Here is a 20,917-nt window from a genome sequence, read left to right on the forward strand (position 1 = left end):
CACTAGTAATTATTATAAAGTCTACAACAAGCAGATTAATACTGGTTGCCTGCTTGAAGCACCAATGAACTAACTGAGCTACTAAAACTAGGAAAGGATACTGAAGCTGGTTGCCTGATCAAAGCATCAATGACTTTTCAAATTGGGAGATTCTAAAACTACCTAGAATCTCATGGAAAGCAAGCTCTTCTTGATATTCATTAACTAGTTGCTTAGCTTTGTGCCCAATGGGCCTCTTTCATTTCTCGTCTGTCATGTTCCGTCTTTTATTTCTCGTGGTCTCCCAAAGCAAAACGCCTCAATGTCATCATAGCACACTGAAGCACCAAATACTCGCCCGCGTTCTTGGTGACTAGCCAACGGAGCGATAGCTAATTGCACCAGCTTTGCTTGTTTTACTAGCTTGGCGTTGCTAGCTTATCTACACTAACCTCGCCAGCCTCACTAGCTTCGCCTACACACCCATTTTAGGCGCTCTTCTTTCCTGCGTCTCTGCATACACGAGCACCTGCTCCTCTGTCACCACGCCTCGAACGAGGGGATTATCAATAGCATCCCAAACGGCAACGAGCAGGTCAGCAAACCCAGCATAAGAAGCTACATTCCCGTCGTCGTCTGCCACAGCAGTAGCCACACCGATCCTAGTTGGAGTGCTAGGCCTAGACGCACAAGTGGAGCCTCCCGTCACCACTGGCGCCGGTAACGCCATAATTGCTCCCTCGATAGCAATCTTGGCCCGAAGCGAAAGGTCGGTCCGCTCCTCTCGTTTCGCGGTATGGCAGGCGTGGAAGACGTGCGAGTGCCACGACTGGTGGAAGTCGGGTGCCGTAGCGCGCGGCGGCGTAGGGCTATAGAGCGAAGAAGAAAGGTTAGTACTCGGAGAAGCAGAAGCGGCGGAAGCCAGAGGGTCAGAAGAACGGACTTACGCGCAGATATAGTTCACGCGGTCAAGTGGCAGGTGCATCGTAGTCTATTGTATCGGCCAACGTGAGAGCGGCTGAGGATAGTTGTGTTATGTCTTCTGTAAAGAAACAAAGATTGCCTGGGAAACACGAGACAGAAGATAAATCATCATCTGATGCCAACGCTTGGAATGCTAGGGAGACCAAGCGCCCAACGACCGCGCATCATGCCCAATATATATATATATGCAAATATATGCGCCACCCGCCAAGTCTTATTTCTCACATAACACTACTCTCTCACCCCGCAGGCTAGTAGAGCTTGAATCCTTGGGTAGCGATGCTACAAAGCCCGGCACTCTAAATCCTTGGCGTACTGGCAGTTGTGGACTCCCGGTAATCAGGTTACATAAATGACTAATGTAACAGCAGACATCTAGAGCCCCACATTCTAACCCCGGTCTAAGCAGTCCTGTTGGACCCTAATTAAATCTATAACCCTAGTCCGTATCCACTTCAACCAAACTACATCATGTTATTTCTCTCTTTTATCCTTGACATCTCCGTCACCACCAGCATCCATCATCTACCTAAAAAATGAATGCTCAATTTCGCTCTGCCATGCGGGCCATCCGCTACACTGGCTCATCCCGCCTCTCTTCTCCACGTTTCTTCACATCCAGCGCCCGCCCTAGCCCACGCAGCGTCCGCACCCCAGTGATTGCCGGCACATTCGGCGGCATTGCGGCCTTCACTCTACTGTGTCTAGCTAACCAGAATCAGCAGGGCGGTAGCTCTGCATTTGCGCTGGATGCACCGACTGGTAGCCATCCGCTGCAAAGCAGCAAGACGGTAATTGCGCCGCCTTCCAGCCCTGCAGTGGTAGCAACGGGTAATACAACAGTTCCGGCGCTGCCGCTGACGCTGAATATGGCCGATGGAATGGAGTATTCTCTCGTCGGCTTCGGCGTGCGCACTGTATCATTCCTGCGCATTCAGGTGTATGTTGCTGGCTACTACGTAGCCACAGCCGATCTACCACGGCTATCCGCTGCACTGATTGCCGCCACCACCCCAAGCGAGTCTTCCTCGGCCGATGCTGCTAGCCAGGCCATGCCTCGTAGCCTCCTCCTCCCCGGTGCTGAGCGCACTGCACTCCAAACACAACTCCTCGATGGGTCGGCTAGCAACCAGCTGTGGGACCGGGTTCTCCAGGACTCTCAGATCCGCAGTGCGTTCCGGATCATTCCCGTGCGTGACACCGACTTCCACCACCTTCGTGACGGCTTCGTGCGAGCAATCCAAGCACGCACGCGGCCCGGAGGGCCGCCGCAGTGGGCCTTTGGAGATGCTGAGTTCGGTGAAGCCATGCGTGAGTTCCGTAACATCTTCAACCGTGGCAAGGTCCCTAAACAAAAGGAACTGCTGCTGCTGCGTGAGGCAAATGGAGAGCTACGTGTCTTGTATGATGATGGGTTGGGTGTGAGCCGAACTGAGTTGGGTGTGGTCAAAGACGAACGTGTATCGCGTATGTTGTGGCTAAACTATCTGGGCGGCAGTGCAGTGGCTTCGGAGTCAGCACGAAAGAGCATTTGCGAGGGCCTGCTTGATTTAGTGTCACGACCAATTGGCAGTGTGTAAGTGTGTCAAGAGACGAAAAAGACAGGCCGCCCGTCTTCTTAGATATCTAGCTCCTTAGCTTGCCTTTGTATTATTAGTGTATCAATGCAAACTACATATAGAAATTCGCAGGGGTTCCTCAAAGTCTCTACGTGACAGTTGTAAAAAAATACGCTTGAATTACTATGTAGGAGAAAACAGCCTATTTCTTCACAGCCTTAGCCTTGATAAGAAGACCCTCCAGTTTGTTTGACGAGTGCAACGACTGTAGATCAGAGTTGCCACCGATCGATTCGCCGTTAATGAAGTTGTTGGGGACTGAACGTTGACCTGTCACAACCTCAAGGGCATCTTGAATGTCGCTGCCATTAGCTGTAAAGGGAAATATATATTAGCAGGGGTTCACATGACAGAGGACGGAAAGAAAAGAGGCTCACCCATCTTGTCAAGTTCGTAGACCTTGAACTCGTAGCCTAGCTTGTTAAGCAGGTTCTTGCTAGCAGAACAGTAGGGGCAGTAAGACTTAGAGAACATAACTACACAGAAGGGCGGCATTAGTAATGACATATAGACGAAACGCAATAATCGACAAGCTTAACATATCCTTACCCACAGGCTCGCCCTCAATAAGCTTCTGCACGGTTTTCTTAGCGTCAGCCATATCGATTGGTGTAGATGAAAAAGCAGTTGAAAAAGAAGCGCCCATTCGGTAACGGGGGATAGACAAAGTAAAAGTAGAAGAAGCTCCGGATAGACGAGCTCTGACGGGAGGAAAATTTGGGTAGCGTGTATGTGCAACTCGAACAGGTCTGAGGCTGGGTTGAGTCAGTTGTGATGTGAACTTCCGTGTAGAAATACCCCTCCGCATCTTGGGACAAGAATGACGCAAGCCTCTCCAAAAAAAAGAAAAAAGATGGAATAAACACAGAGAGGCAGGGCGGCTGAGCTAATCAGAAAGCTGATGCTTGTTGGGAAGGTGGGTCATTCTTGGACAATCCAAGCGGCTTACTGGCTAATCCTCGGCAGCATCTCCCACAAACAGACTACCAACGCCGACGCCGTCGACCTCCCCTTTTGCACCTGTAGTGTGTGTTTGCGTATTCTTCAAGTATGCTTCCCACACCACTGACAGCCTGAACAGCCTCTCAGCTGCTCTTGCCGTGATCTGTGTATTGATGACGCCCTTGCGTACGGGTGTCAGGCTTGACGGCAGCTTCGCATTCGAATCATACTCTTTCCATGGCCGTAACAGACGCGTGTGAATCATGGATGCCTTCTGGGCAAGCTGTCGGCTGTTGAGGAGGAACCACATGTTGACAGCTTCACCCCAGACTGGGTGGGTTTTGGCAATACGGAAGCCGCCTAAATCACCCGTTTCGGGCGCGTCAAACCATCTGTTCATGCCATGCACCACGCACTTGTATAACGCCGAGTTTTCTTGGTACCTTAGGGCAAGGCTGTTGAGAATGGCTGCAGTATCTCCTGTTGTGACATCAGGCATTTCCTCGACTGGTCTAAAGATCCCCTCGGCCATCTTGATGATGTCGTCACGAATCGAGCCGGTCTGACCATATGTTATCATGTTGACTAAAGCATGAATTTAGTAGTTAGTCCCAATATTTAGTGCCGGTAAATACAACACTCGTTTTGAAAGAACAAAAAGATAGCCACTCACTCTCGTTGCAGACATCAGCGCCAAAAGGCTTCTCAATGACGCCATTCGGGATTCCCAGCATTGCCTTCAGTGGATACAACGGATAACACTTGGGCACCATAAAGTGGAACTCAAACAGCCCTCCTTCGTGGTCACTACATTTCCTACCAGCCACAAGCACCCGGATGAGGTCTGGCTTCTCCTCGTTGTACCGGATAATAAACTGCCGCGGCCACGTCTGCGTAATATCCTTGAGCAGTCTCTGCGTCGCCTCTTCGGTCGCTTCAAACTCGCGCTTGAAGCCTTCGGGGAAATAGAAACCCTTGATAAAGTCCACGTCAGACACTTTGTTGACTTGATTGTTGCCCTGGAAAATCCACGAACTCCACGACTCAGACCTGGTGACCTTTCGCATATAGAGAATGCGCTTTAAGCCAATAAGCCCTAGATCATGCTGGAGCTTGTCCCCAAACTCTTCTAGCATGTCCTTGGCTAGCAATCCAAGGTCTGTATGGTATTGGTGCGTAGGTGGGAGTTCCTGGGCTTTGCATAGCTCGCCGGCGCGGGACAAGGACTTGCCATTGTACGTAGCTACAGGCTTAGCTTTGGAAATTATACGGCCCGCAATAGACTTCCTGAGGTATGGGATATACCCAAGCATGTCTTGTGGACTTAGGATCGGTGGCTTATTGCAATCGTGGGTCGCTTTAACACGGTGCTTATCATTCAGTGTGACATATTGGAGCAGCACAAGGTCACGCAACTTCTCATCACAATATAAAGCCATAGCCCAGTCCAGGGCTGCGATTTGCAAAAGGCTTACTGTGCTTGAAGCAGGGTCAATTGTCTCAATGATAGCTGCTACACAGTGGAGAATGTTGCTCCGTAGGATCATGTGCGATACAAGAGGCGTTACGTGGTACTCGGAGCGCTTGAAGAATTGCATAATTTTGACCATCACCTCTAGTCGCTGCGCAATGTTGAGGTTAGAAATCTCCGGCTCTGGCCGTAACTTTTGCTTTGTCGGAGCGGAGGCTTTGGCTAGTACATCGCCATCAGCTGGCTCTGAAAACCGGGAGAGCCGTTTCTGGACATTTCTCTGTACGTTTCTCTGTGCTTCGCGAAACCTAGCAAACTTTTGTTTGATCTTGTCAAGATGCAAGAGGTTCTGGACAGCCTTGTTTTTAGAAACGAAGGGGCCATCAGGCTCGTGCATAAATCTTCAAATGCTGTTAGTCAAATCTCTCTTAGTGCGGATTATAATTAATGACACAGGCAAACTTACTCAGATGGGTAATCACACATGCACAGACCCCATAGAAGCATGCTTAGGCCAGTCACACAAGCATTCGTAGGTGGCGGCGGTGCCTTGTTGTTGTCCTCCCCATGTCGGGTTTCACACCCATCAGGAACGGCACACTCTTGGCCGCAGATACAGCTAAGCTTACTTGTTGAAGATAATTGAGTACAGGTGCGACATGCCGTGGTCAAACAGGCCTTGATCGTCAATGAGAATTGCACAGGAAGATACCGCAACATCTTGAACTCTTCCCAGTTCAGTCCTAGTACCATATTGATGTGGTCAACGATGCTATAGGACTTGGTAAATACCGGTTCCTTGATCAAGCGGCCATGACTACACATGGTATCAGCAAGCATCGAATTCAGCCGCCAAAATACCTCTGTGTCTTCATTCATTTCGCTCATGTACCACTTTTCTCCCGACGAAGTGTCGGGTGGGTCGTCATTTTGAGTAAACAGTAATGATAGGGGTGAAGTATGGCCGCCATCAGCCGTTTTACTACAGCCTTCGGCAGGCGCTGCCGAGGAATCCAATTCTGGGACCTTCTAATTCCCGAATAGGCGTCGTGCACCAACACTGAAGAACTCATCCTGAGACTCATGATGCAGCATCGCACTACTGCTAGACAAAGTCGCATTTGATGCAGATGCTGGTGCTACTGACGAATGAGCTGCAGAGCTCTTTCTATCCGACGATGCGCAATCAGCCGTATTGACTTGGCTAATCCACTGTGATACTGTCTCGCGCCACTCGCTGGGGCCATGAATCTCAAAGTTCTTCTTGTGGTGCTGCTGCTACCAAACACTCCGAAGCTTTGAAAGAGCATTTTGCTGCGTGCTCATCAACGTAACCCTGCCCTCACGCGAAGGCCGGTGAGGATCTGGTGGGATCACTGCAATAGTCTCCATGATTCGTGGCCAGGGCTCGATGGACCCGCTTGAGTTTGACCTGGTCATCTTGACCGAGCTTCTATCCGTGGTGACCTTTTTGCCGCGGGACACAACCCTGATAGCACCAGAGACAGCTCTTCCTGGCGCAGTTCCCATAGACTCGGTGGCATGTTGTCCAGTCCCGGTCGTACTCGATGTCTGTGTAGGCTGCATCTCATTTCGCTTCTCCTGCCTAGCCCCCGAAACCCTAATAGCTGCAGCCGACGAACCCTGAGAAGACTCGCTGGTATGTGTGATGGGCACACTTAGCGATGTGCCTTCCGTATCCGCCGAGGGCGTCGAAACTGTAGTGCCAGTCACCTTCTGGAGAAGCTCAGGTTGGGTCTCATTTGGATGTTTGTCAGGCGGATCACGTGGGGGGATAGAAATGATACGTGGAGCAGAGATGCGATTGCTTGGAAAACCACCCGTTTCCTTCTTGGTGGGCAAAACGATAGGTGGAGGGGGCTTTGGGACGGCAGCTCCAAGTTTAGTCTTTTGATCAGCCTCGGCCTTGGCCTTCTCGTTATAGTATTCCATGGTGAACAAATAAAGGTTACTTAGGTAGACGAAAAAGAGATAAATAAATAATAGGCACACGTCAACAAAAGAGGTAAAGTAAATAAAGGATACTTGAAGTAAACGAAAAAGAGGTTTCCTTAATAGGCCGAAAATAAAAAATACCGAAGTGTAGCGCGCGTTAACGATAAGTGATGCTGAGAAACGTCTTTGTTGATGGTGATGTTGAATGAGCTCAATGCTATGATGCGACTTACCCTTTAATGCCTAACGTGGCTTCTATTCGTATAAAGAAGGTGCAATGATGTTCTCTGCCTCCGGTTACCCAATCACGGTCTTCAGTAAACAACAACAGACACTATAGTAGCGGAAGGTGCATGAAGTTGGTAGTCACCCGTTGACAAGCCGTGGCTCACGTGATTTTGACAAACTACTTGTTACACCAGCTTGACTTGATGGCAGAACGCCTGCTTTCCAGTCCATTTTTACCAGGTCCTCATAACTCGGATCCCTTCCGACTAGTTGGAAACGTTTATGGTTCAAATACGTTGCATTATTCTGCGTTTATCGACTTGTCAAGGCCAGCAACAGCCTATGGCTAACAAACAATAACAGTCTATGGCTTGATGCTGCAAGTAGCAAAAGAGAAAAGGGGGAGGGACGACAAAATAACAAGCCAGGACAACACGACCAGGCGTATATGTGTGTGAACAAGAGAAAGACAGAAAAAAAACCAATATTGTGCCGAGCAACAACGTACACAGGTAATCGTGATTCGGGGGCTAGTCGGTAAGAGACAAGAATACAAAAACAATGCAGAAAAAATAACAACAAGCTGGGGAGAGGGAGTAGGAGAAAGGAAAAAAATAAGGATAAAAAACAAACATACTACTGTGGATGGGGAGGGTAAATACAAACTTGCAGGTGTTACATGTCCTCGTCTGCCAGTCGAGTCATGTAAGAAAACAAAAATAAAAACGACAATGACGGAGAAAATAAAAGTAGGGAAAGTGAAAAGGAAACAAACATATGCAAACTCGCAACGCGCTAAAAACGAAGATGGGGGACCACACCAAACCTTGCCGCCGGCTTGACTCAAGCAATAAGCTACATAATATCATGCCCATATCCAGGTAGAGCCGTGACGAGAAGAAAGGGCACAAAATAGAACCCCGAAGCAAAAAAAGAGAAAAAGAGCAAAGAGGGAGACTGGGAAATTTGACAATACGCCTGTGTGAAGGCAGAGAGGTGGAGATAGCGTAATTCAAGCACCGTATGAAACCAAAGCCCGAAGTTTTGATCAAGGATGCATCTTCAGAACAGGGTCCTAAATGCAAAGCCCCACAATCCCTCATCTCGATGATAAGAGAATGCAAGGACGAAAAAAAAGACACATTCAGCCATTAGGCAAAGCGAACAGCGAGCAAAAATCAAACACATCTACCACCACTACTAGGGATGATGAGAGTTGAATGTCATCGCATCCAAATTCCAGGTACCAGGCTGCTGTTGTTGTTGTTGCTGCTGTTGTGGTTGTTGTTGTTGTTGTTGCTCCTGCTGTTGAAGGTTCTGCTGCGTCTGCCCTTGCGTTTGGACTTGAGCCTGGGCCTGAGCATGTGCTTGCCCCTGTGTCTGAAACTGTATTTGCGCCTGAGACAGATGATGATGGCCAAGTAAATGGCCGTGACTATGGCTCTGGGCTAATACTTGGGGGTGGGTCGGAGCGGCAGCCGGGGCCGCAGCTTGAGCGTGAGCCTGTACTTGAGCCTGGAACTGGGCTTGCGCGTGGGCCAGATGGAGATTATTCGCATGTACAACACTTTGGTTGAGGATCTGTGGTTCAAGGCTACTATGGCTTGGAGCATTAGGAGGCGGCATATGCGCGACTTGCGAGGACTGTGAGTTCTCATAGTTTTGCGCATGTTTCAACATGTTGTTTCCAGCCGCCATCTGCGCAGCCTGGATAGCGATATTCTGCTCGTGAATAGTAATCAGGTTGTACGTAGCCTCTCCCGGTTGTGGCATTGGCATGAGGCCAGCCTGGATCTGGCTGACAAAGTAGTTGTAAATAAGCTCCTGGTTGTGCGGGTTTTCAGCAAGAAGCTGGGTGTTATGAGGATTGTTGTTGTCGAGAGCAACAGGGTCCGCAACTAGGTGACCATGATCAACATCGGGATTGACAGGAGCAGTAATATGATTATGAGCGTTGTCGATAACAGGGAGGTTTTGCTGCAGTTGGTGCATATCCATCAGGCCGATACCTCCTTCGTTACCGCCTGGTCCATCTATATCGTTCATAAGGTCATCCTCGTCCAGATCAGGTTCCCAAGCATCGGGCTCGAGCAAGATGCCATTCTGAACGGTGGGTGCTGGAGCCGGCGCTTGGGCCTCTTGGATCTGGGCTATGGAACCAACTTCAAAAAGACCGTTTCCGTGGGACCGATAGATACCAGCATTGCGTCGCAATTCTTCGTACTGGGGCGAATTGTTAAGGTGGTTGCGGAGGTGGGAGACACAGTTTCCAGAGAAGACACAAAAGATTTGGCGCTGGTGCTCTGTGAACTCTGTGGGTGCGGATACTAATTAGTTTTTATGAGACAAGACAGGACATATATCAAACATAAACATACCAGGCGGAGGATCACGTCCAAAACGCTGAAAGTCGTCAGTGAGAAATGCGGGAACACCAGTCAAACTTAAATGTGTCAATCGCCTGCAAGAGTTGAGAAGGCGGATTATGCTCTGTACAGAAAGGTGGAGGTTAGTTGTGGTACTAAGTATCAGGGTGGTCCGTGGTATGTTTTTTGTGGCTAGATTAAGTTGGGCTGGATGTTCTGCAGCATACATACCTTCAAGGTCAAGCTCATGCAATGGCTGAGATGCACACGTTCTAGGCATGCTCCGCTCGTTCCGTCGCTGTTGGGTCGATTCGCCCGATTATTACAAGCTAAAGCAATGCTATTGATAGTATTGTCGGTGATTTGACTGCACTTGACAAGCCCAATGCGCTTAAGCTTAGGTAGGTTTGCCAACAAGCAAACCGAGGCATCTGTAAGAGCCGTGCAGCATCCCAAATCAATGTAACGGATTCTGTTACATGAGGTGATAAGCTGACGAGCGCCCTCGTCAGTGATAAGGCTACAGTGGCCAAGATGCACGTAGTGGAGATTTTTCCCAAGCTTTGATATGGCAGTGACGGCGACATTAGTGATGTTTCGGCATTTCGCCAAAACCACATTGCGAAGCCGTGGAGCAGCGTCAATGATTTTGACAACAGCAGCATCGGTCAACTCGTAGCAGCCGGTCAAGTCGAGAATTCGCAGGGCATCAAAAGTGACTTTTGAAGGGATAGGGAGGAAAGCGTTGTCGGTGATGAGATGGAGATAGGGTAGTCTAAGTTCACGGAGGGCCTTGCCTTTAGAGAGCAGAGCGGCAACAGATATGTTGCCTACTTCATGGCACATCTGCAGGTCTATTTCGAGGAGGTTGGGACAGTTTTCAGCGAAAGCAAGGACGGCCTCATCGGTGACGTTGAGGATGTCGTTGAGTTTAATCTAGACGAGAAATAGTTAGCATCATTATGAGTTAGATTGCGTAAAGACATGGATGTGTCTCCAGCCAGCTAGATATTGTGGTGGAGAGCAGGGCAGCAGTGCGAAAATGAGACCAAAGGGATGGGGACTCACCCGCTTGATCTGCCGGCAACTATTCGCCAAAGTTACCAGGCTCTGAGATGTCACGTTGACGCATCCCGCAATATTCAAGCCTTGCAGACGTGGGCAGTTCTCAGCCACTGTCAAGATAGATTGGTCAGTGATGGCCTGGTTTGCGCTAATATCCAGGGCCAGCATGTTATGGTTCTGCGAAACGAGGGAAATCAAGCCGCTGTCCGTCACCTGTTTGCAGTTGGTGAGAGTGAGGCGCTCAATGCGATTGCATTTTTTGAGCGAGTCGATGGTGCCATCGTTGACAAGCTTAGCGATCTGCGAGAGATTTATTCGACGGACATAGTCCCAGTACTGGAAAAAGGGAATCTGGGCATGCAGAGCATTACAAATGCGCTCCATCTTCTCGAAGCTGGTGCATGACGGCCGGTGCCAGAGCAGATCGACCGAGTTTCTAGCCCATCGCTTGCAGGCCAACATGCTGCGGAGGATATCTGAAGGACGGTCGAGTTTGGCGAAGATCATCATCATAACTTCGTTAGGCAGCCGGTGAACGGGGGTTTCTTTGCATTCTTGCTGGATGCGGGCGATTTCGCGTTCTTCACGCTCTTCGTGGGATAGGCTGAGAGACGAACCTGAGTCGTTATTAATCAAATAAAAATCGGACTCATCATTATCGGGAGGGACGGGAGAAGCGGCGGATGAGACAGAAGATTCAGTTTCCAGGGTCAGCGGAGCGTCAAAGCCTGATCCATCCAGGTTGACTGTAGACATCATCGCTGCGAATCAAAGCCGGCGGCAGGTCTTGTGATGCGTGGTGATGATTGAACCGACCCGTCAGCTAAGGAGGGGTGCGAAGAGAAAGAGAGAGAATGTTTGTGTGGATGGCGGGTTGTTGATAACAAAGAGACGACGGCAGAATCAGGTGATGATAAGTATGACGATAGGGGATAGCGTCGGGCTTGTCGTCGTCGTCAGGAGGAAATGAAAATTATGAATAGTAGCGGGAGTAGCGGTGGTTGTGGTGGTGGTGGCGACCGCAAAACAGGCCCATACAGATCAAGTGCGGTTAGAACAATAAGAGGATGGGCTTGATTTGAAATGGGGATGGGGTCGGGGGTCGGAGCGCTATTATGACGACGAAAGCACCAGACGCTAAGCTTTTCAGCTTCACAGGAGAAAGAGAGAGAGGGAGAGAAACGAAGAGGATATGAAATAGGTGAGCAGAAGAACGAGATGCATGAAAGCATCAAGAGGGATGAGAAACGACTGCAAGCAGGGGGCAGTTATCAGGGCAAGAGAACAAAGAGAGAAAAAAAGATGAATTATTGATTTTGTAGGAATGAAGTCGAAGGGAGGGTGAAAAGACAAAGAGGAAGAGAGAAGAAGGAAAAGGAAGTAAAAAAAAAAGAATTAAAAGTCCTCGGAAAATAAGAACTCAAAAGCCAGCAGGCAAGAAGCCAAAAAAACTATTGTTTATAGCTGATAATTATATGATTTTATAGCGGGCCAAGCTTCCCCAATTAAACACACACACACACACCACAAAGCAACAAGGCCCCGTACTGCAAAGCATAGAAAAAGCCCAAGTGCCAGGCGGGGGAGCCAATGAGGAGAGGTAGACGAAGAACGAATTAAAAAGGAAAAAAAAGAAAAAAAAGAAAAAAAAAAAAGGAAAAAAGAAAGAGGCGGTACGCTGAGTAAGGGAAGGGGCCCTTACATTTTGAAGCAGCAGATTCAAGCAAGCTGTTACTGTTTCCTCGCTTTGTTTTGCTATTGCATTATTTTGGGGATGATGAAAGTTGAAGACAAGTCCGGCGACAACGTCGCCAGGTCCCTCAACTCTTCAACTGCTCAACTGCGTCAATTACGCAATCCAATCACCCAGTTAAAATCTGAACAACCCACTTTCTCCTGCCAATGCCAATCAGCGAATATGCAGCATAAAAATCAGGGCCAGGACATCAACTATTAGCACGCACTGCCAAACCATACATAAGCCAGAAAACAAAAGCAAGGAACCCCAGGCAGCCAACCAGAGGGCAGAGATCAAGGCAATAAGTAAATACCCTCTTTCCCTTTTTTTCCCTGGCTATTGCCGCTTCCTTCCCACATGAGCTACAAGATACAAATAGACGTCTCTCTTTTGCATTTCATTTAAGGAAGGTGTGTGTATGATGTGTGCATTCGCACCTTCTCCTGTTGTGCCTAGGTGTCGGGTCCTGCTGTTGTGAACCCGCAAATGCAAGAACTAGTACTTCCTGCCCTCTTTTCCAAGGCAATTTTGGCTCCAAGTTTCAGCCAGTCAATCACCGCCGCCTCGATATTGCCTTCTGTCTCCTGCCCTCCAGCGAGCCAACCAGCATCCTTGTTCGCTTTGTTTACTTCAAGCTCCCATAACCAAGCCTCACCTCAACTTCGCTTCACTTCACTCAATCTTTTTTGAGTTTCTTCTTCTTTTCTTCCTCCGATCTGAAACAAGGGGAATCGTAAAAAGATGTGGAAAAGAAAGTACCTAGAAAAATAGAACCCTCCTATCCCAGCTTGAAAAGCCTTCACATTACCCAAGCCCTACCCTGCGAAAACAATGTAATCAAGTTCCCTCAAGACAAGCCAGACGGAAGGAGAATAGCTCGAACACCAGCCCTCATTTCTCAGCCCTTTGCTCCATGCCTCGCTCCGGCTCTTCGCCTTAGTCTCGTCATGTCAAAACGCTCTTTCTTTCTACTTAGGTCGCCTTTTCTTTCCCCTCTGTCGTTCACCGCACCTGTGCCACTTTGTTGATCTGAGAATGGTAACACTAAAAGTGGGGACTCTTTCATCAGAAAAAACCAGGACCAAGCGTTTAGCGAGTGGGCCTGGCCTCACTTACCTTTATCTGCTCTTGTTCATATAGCCCTAACCCTTCCATATGTCCAGAACCTCAATCCTTGATCTCATTTTTAGAGCCCCACATATCTCAGCAACAATATCACACGATAGTTCGTCTACAATGCATTTTGACCACTAGTGCTCCCCTAAAATTCCAACACGACTAACCTCCCCGTGCCTCATGGCTATTCTCTCTAATATCTCTGCATCGATTCATGCCGTCTTCGTCAAACATTATTCATAATAAACAAGCAACAGCCAACAAACCTTGCGTTCGTTGCTAACTAAGCAAACGCTGAGCTCATCACTAGTTATTCACATAAACACACACCAAAAAAGACATCGCTAAAGCTTCTTAATGTTCATTTCCATTTCCGGATTCCCCAGGCCTTCTCATTTTTTTATCAAGTTACCGAAATATATATTTCGTCACCGAGAAGCTTTTCTTTCTTTTTTTTCCATTCGGTCTTGGCCGTATCTTTTTGTGTGTCCCCCAGCCCAGCAAGAAAAAAAATAACACAAAGAACACATTCCAAAAAAACAGCAAAAGAAGAGAGAGAGGAAAAGAAAGGAAAGAACAACGTCTTCTTGGCCCTTTTCCTTTCTTCTCCTTGTTCCCTTATGGCCAACCCCATGGCATCAATTACTGTAATGCAACTGCCTGTTTAAAAGGCTTCATGGAAAAAAGAAGCATCTCGGTTCATTGTCATATTCAGAACTTAGTAACCGAAAGACTCCAGGGCAGAAACAGTCTTCGCGTCCACAGTGGCGTTCTTCTTAGCCTCTGACAGTTGTCTCTGGGCCAGCTTCTTGCGCTCATAGTAGGCGGTACCCTTGGCCTTTCTCCGCTCCTCCAGGCTATATTAAAGAACAAATTGTTAGCTCGTTGTCACCGACTTTCACCATGTCATGTATGTGTGAATTCATAATGTAGATTAATATAGGGGTGAAGACATACCGGGCGACGACATCCTGGTACTTCCAGCCGACCTCGTGAGACAGACGGCCAACAGTGCAGTACTTGCGACCGGGCTGCAGACGCAGGACACGCAGAGCCTGGGGAACGACCATCTTCTTCTTCTTGTCGTAGGGAGGGGGGACACCCTCGAAGACCTTCAAGCGCTCAAGGGCCTTGGCACCACGAGCGGTCTTGTGGGGGATCATGCCACGGACAGCCTTGTAGAAGATGCGCGAAGGGGCACGGAAGTGGAAGGGACCTGTTAATTATCGTTAGCATTCGTTCGATATGTATGTTGCACTCTACATAGCAGTGATTGGGTAGCGTCTCACGAAGAGACACCCATTCTACTCTATGAGCTAAGTGTTGGAAAGGCGTTATTTCTTACCACCGCGAGTGGGGTTGAAGCGGGTGGCCTTGCGCAGGTAAGCGTGGTACTTGACTGTAAACGAAGCATGTTAGCAAATCCATCTTTTTTTGTTTCCAGTCTTTTGACAAGACCTCCTGTAGTAATTAAAGAGATGGAGACATACGCTTAGCGCGGAAGAACTCTCCGGAGATGTTCAGGGCCTCGCAGCGAACGATGACAATCTTCTGGCCATTCAGCAGCTGCTTAGCGACAATGCTGGCCAGACGGCCCAGCAGATGGCCCTTGCCATCGATGACAATCTGTAGTTGGGGTGGTCAGCAAGTGGTTCTTAGTTTATTTGGATGAGACTCGCAGGCATGCTTGCACACCATGCGTCCTCATGTTCCATGTGCCGAAAGTGTGAAAAGGTCGAGGGGCCAAGACAATATCTGAATATTGCATGCGCTGCTCGAGCGAAGAGACGACAAGACAGTGGACTTGAACACACTCAAGCCAGTGGACGCTGAGAGTGCTTGCTGGCTTGACATTGGGGATGGCGTATAGTCTTTTGTCTTGTCCCAAGTCCTGAAGGTCATCGTGGTGGGAAGTACGACGGTCGAGATGCCAGGACAATGGCCTTCGTTTTTGCTCGGCAGCGAGAGCGATGCGTGCAGATATTGCCTATCCCTTTGATAATGTACAGCACATAAGAGGACAAGACTTACAACCGGCTCGAAGGTCGACATCGTGGATATTCGTTTCGTCACGGGCGGTTCGTTACTCGTCGACGGGTATGAAAGAAGAAAAAGAATCGACAGGCAGGCAAGACAGGAACAAAACTTGCGGTGTTTAGCAACTGTCAGCGACCAATGCTGGAAAAAATGTCAAAAAAGAGTGAACAGCGGTAAATCCGCGGTTCGTGTGCGTGGCTGTCCTAGGCGGAGTGGTCGTTTTTGCTGGGGAAGGGTTTCTAAAGTCGAAAATTCGGTGCGGTTAGTGGGCTGTAAAACCACTGATAATAGTGGAGCTATGCCTCTTTGGGAATAAAGTCCTGCCGAAAGTGTGATACAAGTGTGGCTTAGGGCTAGATAAATGGGGCTGAAAGAAGCCGCTACCGGCTAATTTATACCAGTCATTCTACCGTAAGGTATGGTAAAAGGTGGGGCATATCCCTGCCTTGCGTGCAAGGCTGCAGGACCTTGAATTAATGACGGCATTAGAACTTGAGGCCCTTCCAGTGCCCCTCTTCTGCGACTTTAGGCATGATGATATCAAGGAATTATAGATCTGAGCAAATTCACTAGTAGCATGACAGCTGCACGAGAAAAACAAATAAATATTTATGTCAACCATTTTTAGAATAGCTGTGAGAAATCAACCAAAAATAAAGTCAAAAAATAATAATCTATATCAAGAGCCAAACAATTACAACCAACTATTTCTTGGCCTCGTCAAGCATCTTCATGATGCCTTCGATGCGTTTGCAAACCTCTTTGCGTCTGTTGCGCACATCTTGGTCTCCGTTAGCCTCAACAGCGTCAAGCTTGAGGGTTACATGCTGCATCGTAGTCTCAGTCAGTTTCCGCCATTCTTGCTCACGCTTTTTGCTGTCAGGCGGCGGCGTCTTCATAAAGACCTGGCACATGTCGAGCATCTCCGTGTCGAACCACTTCTCGATAATGTTAATCTGCTCCATAGGAGTGGCGCCCTTTGTATACGCTGGCTTAGTTTCTGGACGCGAACTGGAAGAGGTACCTGCCTGGTCAGCAGATTCGGAGTCGTTGAGGCCGCGAGTCCTCTTCTTAGGCTTGGACTTCTTGGAGCTTCTCGAATCATCGCCGCTCTCGCTGAGACAAATCGTAATCTCGCTCTTGTTCTTAACATTAAACTGGCGGACAACGTGATCCTCACCACGAAGAGGCTGGCCCTTGTACTTCAGGTTCGCAGTCTGCAGAGGCTTTCCCGTGATGTTGAAAAGTAGACCGGCACGGGTGCGTAAATCGCGCACGCAGACCTTTCCATCAGCAATGCTGTAGGGCGGGAAGCAGGTGCGCAGCTTTTTATCTTCGTACACAAGGTAAATGACATCATCGGCAGTCTCGGACGAGTTATAGGAGTCGGGGGACTGCCAAAACAAATTATCCTTGCCGATGTCTTCAGGCGTAATGTAGGAATAGTCTTTCGTGCTAATATTCACAGGCCCGGTTGGCGCATTATCACTGTTCCAGGAGTGACGGAGGCGGGACATGGCGAAAAATAATGTTGCGACGATTACAGTGGCAAGGGTAGTGTGGACAATATCGGGAGACAAGCCTGAAGCCTGTGAAAGGTCGCGAGTGGTGTTTGAAATAAGAATGGAGACTTGGTCAAGGGCGTCTTTTGCGTATAGTTGGACTGATGCAGGGAGCAAGGCCGTCAAAGAATCCAGTGCACCATCACTGGTTGCTACTGGGGAGTGTTTGTTGGAGGCCACTTTGATGGATGGAAGTTCGATAGCTCCTGATGAAGGGCTACCGACTAAATTATAAGGAAAGAAAAAAATGTACAACGATAAAAGATGGGAATAAAAAAGGGTGAACGGATAAGAACAGACAGCTGTGAATGGCTCAATCGATTTAAAGACTGGATTGTTCTGGACCACAGCTCAATGTGCAGAACCACCAAAGAGAAGAGTACGCACACTATTGGGGCTCAAGGAAGTACTTGTCAACCAGAAGTGTGCACAGCACATGTGTTAATAAAACAGGCAAAAATAAGTGACAAAAGCGACAGCTCCCAAGAGCAATGCCTTGGCCAAGGAAAATGCGAGCAGTTCCAGATCCGAATAACGAGCAACGCACGAAGCTGATCTAAAGATGTATAGGTGGATGCTTCACTGCACTATTTCAGCAATGACGATAGGCGTTGTATTGTTGGGCTCGAAATCAGATGTGTAGTCGAGGCTCTAACTAAAAAAAAAAAAGAAAGAAAATCAGCGATAAGGCGCGAAACTCAAAGGGCAATGCGAAGTCGTGTGATTTTTCCGCGATTTTTCCTGCCTCTCGCTCTCAATGTGCAGGATTGGCTTGTAGGTTGCGAGAGATGTCGCGATGAAATGCCATGCTGGAGCCTTCTCTCCTAGTTCATGAAGTGTGTTTGTTCTCATGTGAGGCGTCTGCTGACTAATCAGTCTATACGCTATAATTTTATTCAGTTATGCTCGCAGGGTGACAACCCCAATACAACTACAACACTATATATTAGTTATAATCATGAAAGCATTGATACTGAAATAAACCTCTTTCCTGATGTATCGACCAACTTTACTTCTACACGCCCGTTATACATTATCACGAGTTATTAGGCTTTTCCATCGACATATAGCCACACCATGAGCCAGATCTTGTAGCATGCCAATGTCAACATACTACACAAGGCGCCTCAAGGTAGTCAAATCTGTTGTCACCGTACGTATATACAGCGGTACTGATACTTTAGCTGGTTTCTTGTTTGAGGATCGGCATGAAGCACACAAGTTCAGCCTTATGGCATGAAAATCTAGGTAGCAAGTTACAGCCAAGCGTCGGGGGATGACGTATCAAATCACGAAAACTTCAACATGTGAGAGGAAGGAACAAAAGCCTCTATTCTTGAGAAATAACGCCATAACCCAACCCTCGAAACCAGTTTTTGCTCATTTTTGTTTGGATTATCTTTTCCATTAGCCCTGGACCACTGCCATATCATATCAATGAATACCAGTTATTACACCAGCACACTATGCTAGGCCAAGTGAACGCAAGACCGGCCGTCAATTTAGACGCATTTAAGCGGCAATAGTGACCTCAACCTCAACACCAGCCTCGATGTTGACGATGATGGACTTGACAACCTCGGTGGGGGCACGGAGATCAATCAGGCGCTTGTGGATGCGCATCTCGAAGCGATCCCAGGTCTTAGAACCCTCACCGCAAGGGGTCTTGCGGGTGGTGATGGTCAGGTTCTTGGTCTGTTTTGAGAGTGTGAGTCAGTAAAGTGCACCATATACACAGCGCTATAAACCAGATAGCGTATATCAGACGTGTCAAGACTGCAGGATTCAAGCAAAGACAATGGCGTATCTTTACCAGAAGCTGCCAGTTGCTCAATAGCCAATACAATGTCAAGGCATAGTACCACTGCAGCCGGTTCCTGTGATTTCAAGATTTTGGTGTGGAGAGTGAGGATGGGAGCGGCTTACGGGAAGGCGGACGGGACCCTTGACGGGCAGGTCCTTGGAGCGAGCACGCTCAATGAGCTCCTTGCAGACACGCTCCAGAGACTCGACCTTGCGGCTGGACAGAGTGATGCGGATCTTGTGAGCCTTCTGAAGTACGAGAAGATTGATTATTAGCACATATATGCGAATTCAGTGCAGCCCTTTGCATAGCCCTCATGGACATGGCCGACATCAAGTGAGGTGGTAATGGGGGGTTCAACGTACGGGGCCCTCAGAGAAGTCCTTCTCGCCCTTCTGGTAAGACATTTTGGTTTATTTAAGAGTAAATAAAAGGAAAAGGGAAATAAGAGCTGTGATTGTCGTCAAGACTCGGAGCTGGAGATTAGCAGGTGCGTCACGGCAAAGTGATGACGATGGCTTAAGAATGGAAAGAGTGAGCAAGAAAGCAATTCAGAGCCCTTCGGTGTAAACCGCGGGGCCGGCTTTGCACTTGGCCCACATTAATTTAAATTTTGACCACCGCTCCCACACAATCTGCCTGAATTTACTTTTGGGCAAGCACAACAGTTGTGGAAGTGGCGCTAGCAGATAGGGCATGATACGCCACATTTAAATGTGGCTGAGTATGGGCCTGCGTTTTTCGGCACCTGCGGACACCTGCCAGTGTAATGAGCAAGCAGGAGGCAGTCTAGAGCGACCCAAGAAACCACTAAGAACAAGACCCTCTCGTAAGTTGCAGCCCCTGATGCAAATAGCTCCCTGCAAACGACAAATGAGACATGTGCAGAGCCCCAAAATAGAAGCCATTAATTTCGCTGGTTTGTTTACCTGCTGCTTACAGGTGATAATCACATCACTTCGGCGAATGGTAGCTAGTATGATTGTGATAGGCATGTCTAAAAAACGATGGGGAATCTGACGCCATGCTATATATATATATGTACATATATTCAGTCTGAGCCAGATGTCGATGGGTAGCCAAAGCGTAGCACATGCTGCCCATAGGATCATAGTAGGAAAAAATCATCTAGCTAGTAGCTGTACTTGGCTTAGGCTGTTTGACAGCAGGATAGGACAATGTGAAACAAGTCCCTCAGGAGGCGGAAGCAAGTCTCAGGATAGAAGGAGAAGGAAGGGGAAAACAGGAGCCAAGAGAAAGGGCGAGAGCGGTTGAAAATGACCTGGGAGATCAGGTATTGCGTTAAACTTGTGGATGGAATGAAGAACAGATACAGCCCTTGTACATTAAATGCCACACATGCAACGAGGCCTGGCAATTTTTGCCCTGCTTTCATTGCCTCAAATGAGGCAATGTCACTTTGTATCCCATGTTTTATTAAGAAGGATTCCAATGAATTCGGCGACTTTGACATTGTTTATCCACTTGGGGCAACAACTGAAGCGAGAGTAAAGGAAGGAGAGGTTCAAACCGAGACCGGTCCGAGCTGTTTGGCGGTCAAGGCTGCAGAAGGAGGGTAGGATAGGGTTGGTTTGGGTTAGCTATCCACAGGGTTAGTTTGCGTTGGAAGCTAGAGAAAGGAGGCTAAAGAGAGAAATCCTCTGCACTTACGCAACCACTGGATCGTATTGTTTGGCGTAGGGATTTTAGCCTAGAGGACGGGCCATCTTTTAACGCAAGATGCAACGCCTCGATTCTCCTAGCTCCATCTTGAGCCGTCTTTAGTTGTGTCTGGCGGGTTTACCCAGGGGCCCGCCCTCCTGTCAAGTCTTAGGCCAGGGGATCAAGCCACTAAATATGTCAGCCGGCAGGGCGAAGAAGGCCGAGATAACAGCCATCACGAGTAACCATGCGAGCGACCGAGAGAAGAGACCACGGGTGTAGAGGAGGCGGGCAAAGCAACTAGATTGGGGGCAAGGCTGCAGACAGATGGGGCTGAGGGGGCAATATTATACCTCGACGCCTTGACACCTGTCTTGTGCGAGTCCGG

The 20,917-nt window shown here is 48.4% G+C and overlaps 8 protein-coding genes across 8 annotated transcripts; 1 reads left to right on the forward strand and 7 right to left on the reverse strand.

Annotated features, from left to right (window-relative positions):
• Positions 1-454: 454 nt before the first annotated feature.
• HOO65_021119 (uncharacterized protein) lies at positions 455-964 on the reverse strand (the record flags this gene model as incomplete). Its single annotated transcript, XM_071007086.1, has 2 exons — positions 455-848; positions 927-964. 2 exons carry the CDS (start codon positions 962-964, stop codon positions 455-457), a joined length of 432 nt encoding a protein of 143 aa, XP_070861757.1.
• Positions 965-1,499: 535 nt separating this feature from the next.
• On the forward strand, positions 1,500-2,543 carry HOO65_021120 (chalcone isomerase; the record flags this gene model as incomplete). Its single annotated transcript, XM_071000252.1, has 1 exon — positions 1,500-2,543. The coding sequence occupies one exon, from the start codon at positions 1,500-1,502 to the stop codon at positions 2,541-2,543; it is 1,044 nt and encodes a 347-aa protein (XP_070861758.1).
• Positions 2,544-2,724: 181 nt separating this feature from the next.
• HOO65_021121 (Glutaredoxin-2 mitochondrial) lies at positions 2,725-3,183 on the reverse strand (the record flags this gene model as incomplete). The annotated part of the gene is made up of 3 exons (XM_071007096.1): positions 2,725-2,894; positions 2,960-3,058; positions 3,132-3,183. 3 exons carry the CDS (start codon positions 3,181-3,183, stop codon positions 2,725-2,727), a joined length of 321 nt encoding a protein of 106 aa, XP_070861759.1.
• A 351-nt stretch (positions 3,184-3,534) lies between these two features.
• HOO65_021122 (putative ubiquitin-conjugating enzyme protein 17) lies at positions 3,535-6,948 on the reverse strand (the record flags this gene model as incomplete). The annotated part of the gene is made up of 4 exons (XM_071006360.1): positions 3,535-4,109; positions 4,198-5,396; positions 5,462-5,812; positions 6,278-6,948. 4 exons carry the CDS (start codon positions 6,946-6,948, stop codon positions 3,535-3,537), a joined length of 2,796 nt encoding a protein of 931 aa, XP_070861760.1.
• Positions 6,949-8,379: 1,431 nt separating this feature from the next.
• On the reverse strand, positions 8,380-11,369 carry HOO65_021123 (F-box and leucine-rich repeat protein GRR1; the record flags this gene model as incomplete). The annotated part of the gene is made up of 5 exons (XM_071006405.1): positions 8,380-9,506; positions 9,558-9,582; positions 9,777-9,976; positions 10,025-10,481; positions 10,650-11,369. The coding sequence occupies 5 exons, from the start codon at positions 11,367-11,369 to the stop codon at positions 8,380-8,382; spliced, it is 2,529 nt and encodes an 842-aa protein (XP_070861761.1).
• A 2,813-nt stretch (positions 11,370-14,182) lies between these two features.
• HOO65_021124 (60S ribosomal uL13 domain-containing protein) lies at positions 14,183-15,516 on the reverse strand (the record flags this gene model as incomplete). The annotated part of the gene is made up of 6 exons (XM_071006799.1): positions 14,183-14,321; positions 14,422-14,680; positions 14,810-14,863; positions 14,955-15,090; positions 15,140-15,451; positions 15,496-15,516. The coding sequence occupies 6 exons, from the start codon at positions 15,514-15,516 to the stop codon at positions 14,183-14,185; spliced, it is 921 nt and encodes a 306-aa protein (XP_070861762.1).
• Positions 15,517-16,205: 689 nt separating this feature from the next.
• Positions 16,206-17,018, reverse strand: HOO65_021125 (BAG domain-containing protein; the record flags this gene model as incomplete). The annotated part of the gene is made up of 1 exon (XM_071000253.1): positions 16,206-17,018. The coding sequence occupies one exon, from the start codon at positions 17,016-17,018 to the stop codon at positions 16,206-16,208; it is 813 nt and encodes a 270-aa protein (XP_070861763.1).
• Positions 17,019-18,575: 1,557 nt separating this feature from the next.
• Positions 18,576-19,274, reverse strand: HOO65_021126 (40S ribosomal protein uS10; the record flags this gene model as incomplete). The annotated part of the gene is made up of 3 exons (XM_071007042.1): positions 18,576-18,758; positions 18,990-19,115; positions 19,233-19,274. 3 exons carry the CDS (start codon positions 19,272-19,274, stop codon positions 18,576-18,578), a joined length of 351 nt encoding a protein of 116 aa, XP_070861764.1.
• Positions 19,275-20,917: the final 1,643 nt, after the last annotated feature.

This window comes from Ceratocystis lukuohia (genome assembly GCF_044167205.1).
Source record: "Ceratocystis lukuohia strain C4212 chromosome Unknown Supercontig2_pilon, whole genome shotgun sequence".
Classification (NCBI taxonomy): domain Eukaryota; kingdom Fungi; phylum Ascomycota; class Sordariomycetes; order Microascales; family Ceratocystidaceae; genus Ceratocystis; species Ceratocystis lukuohia.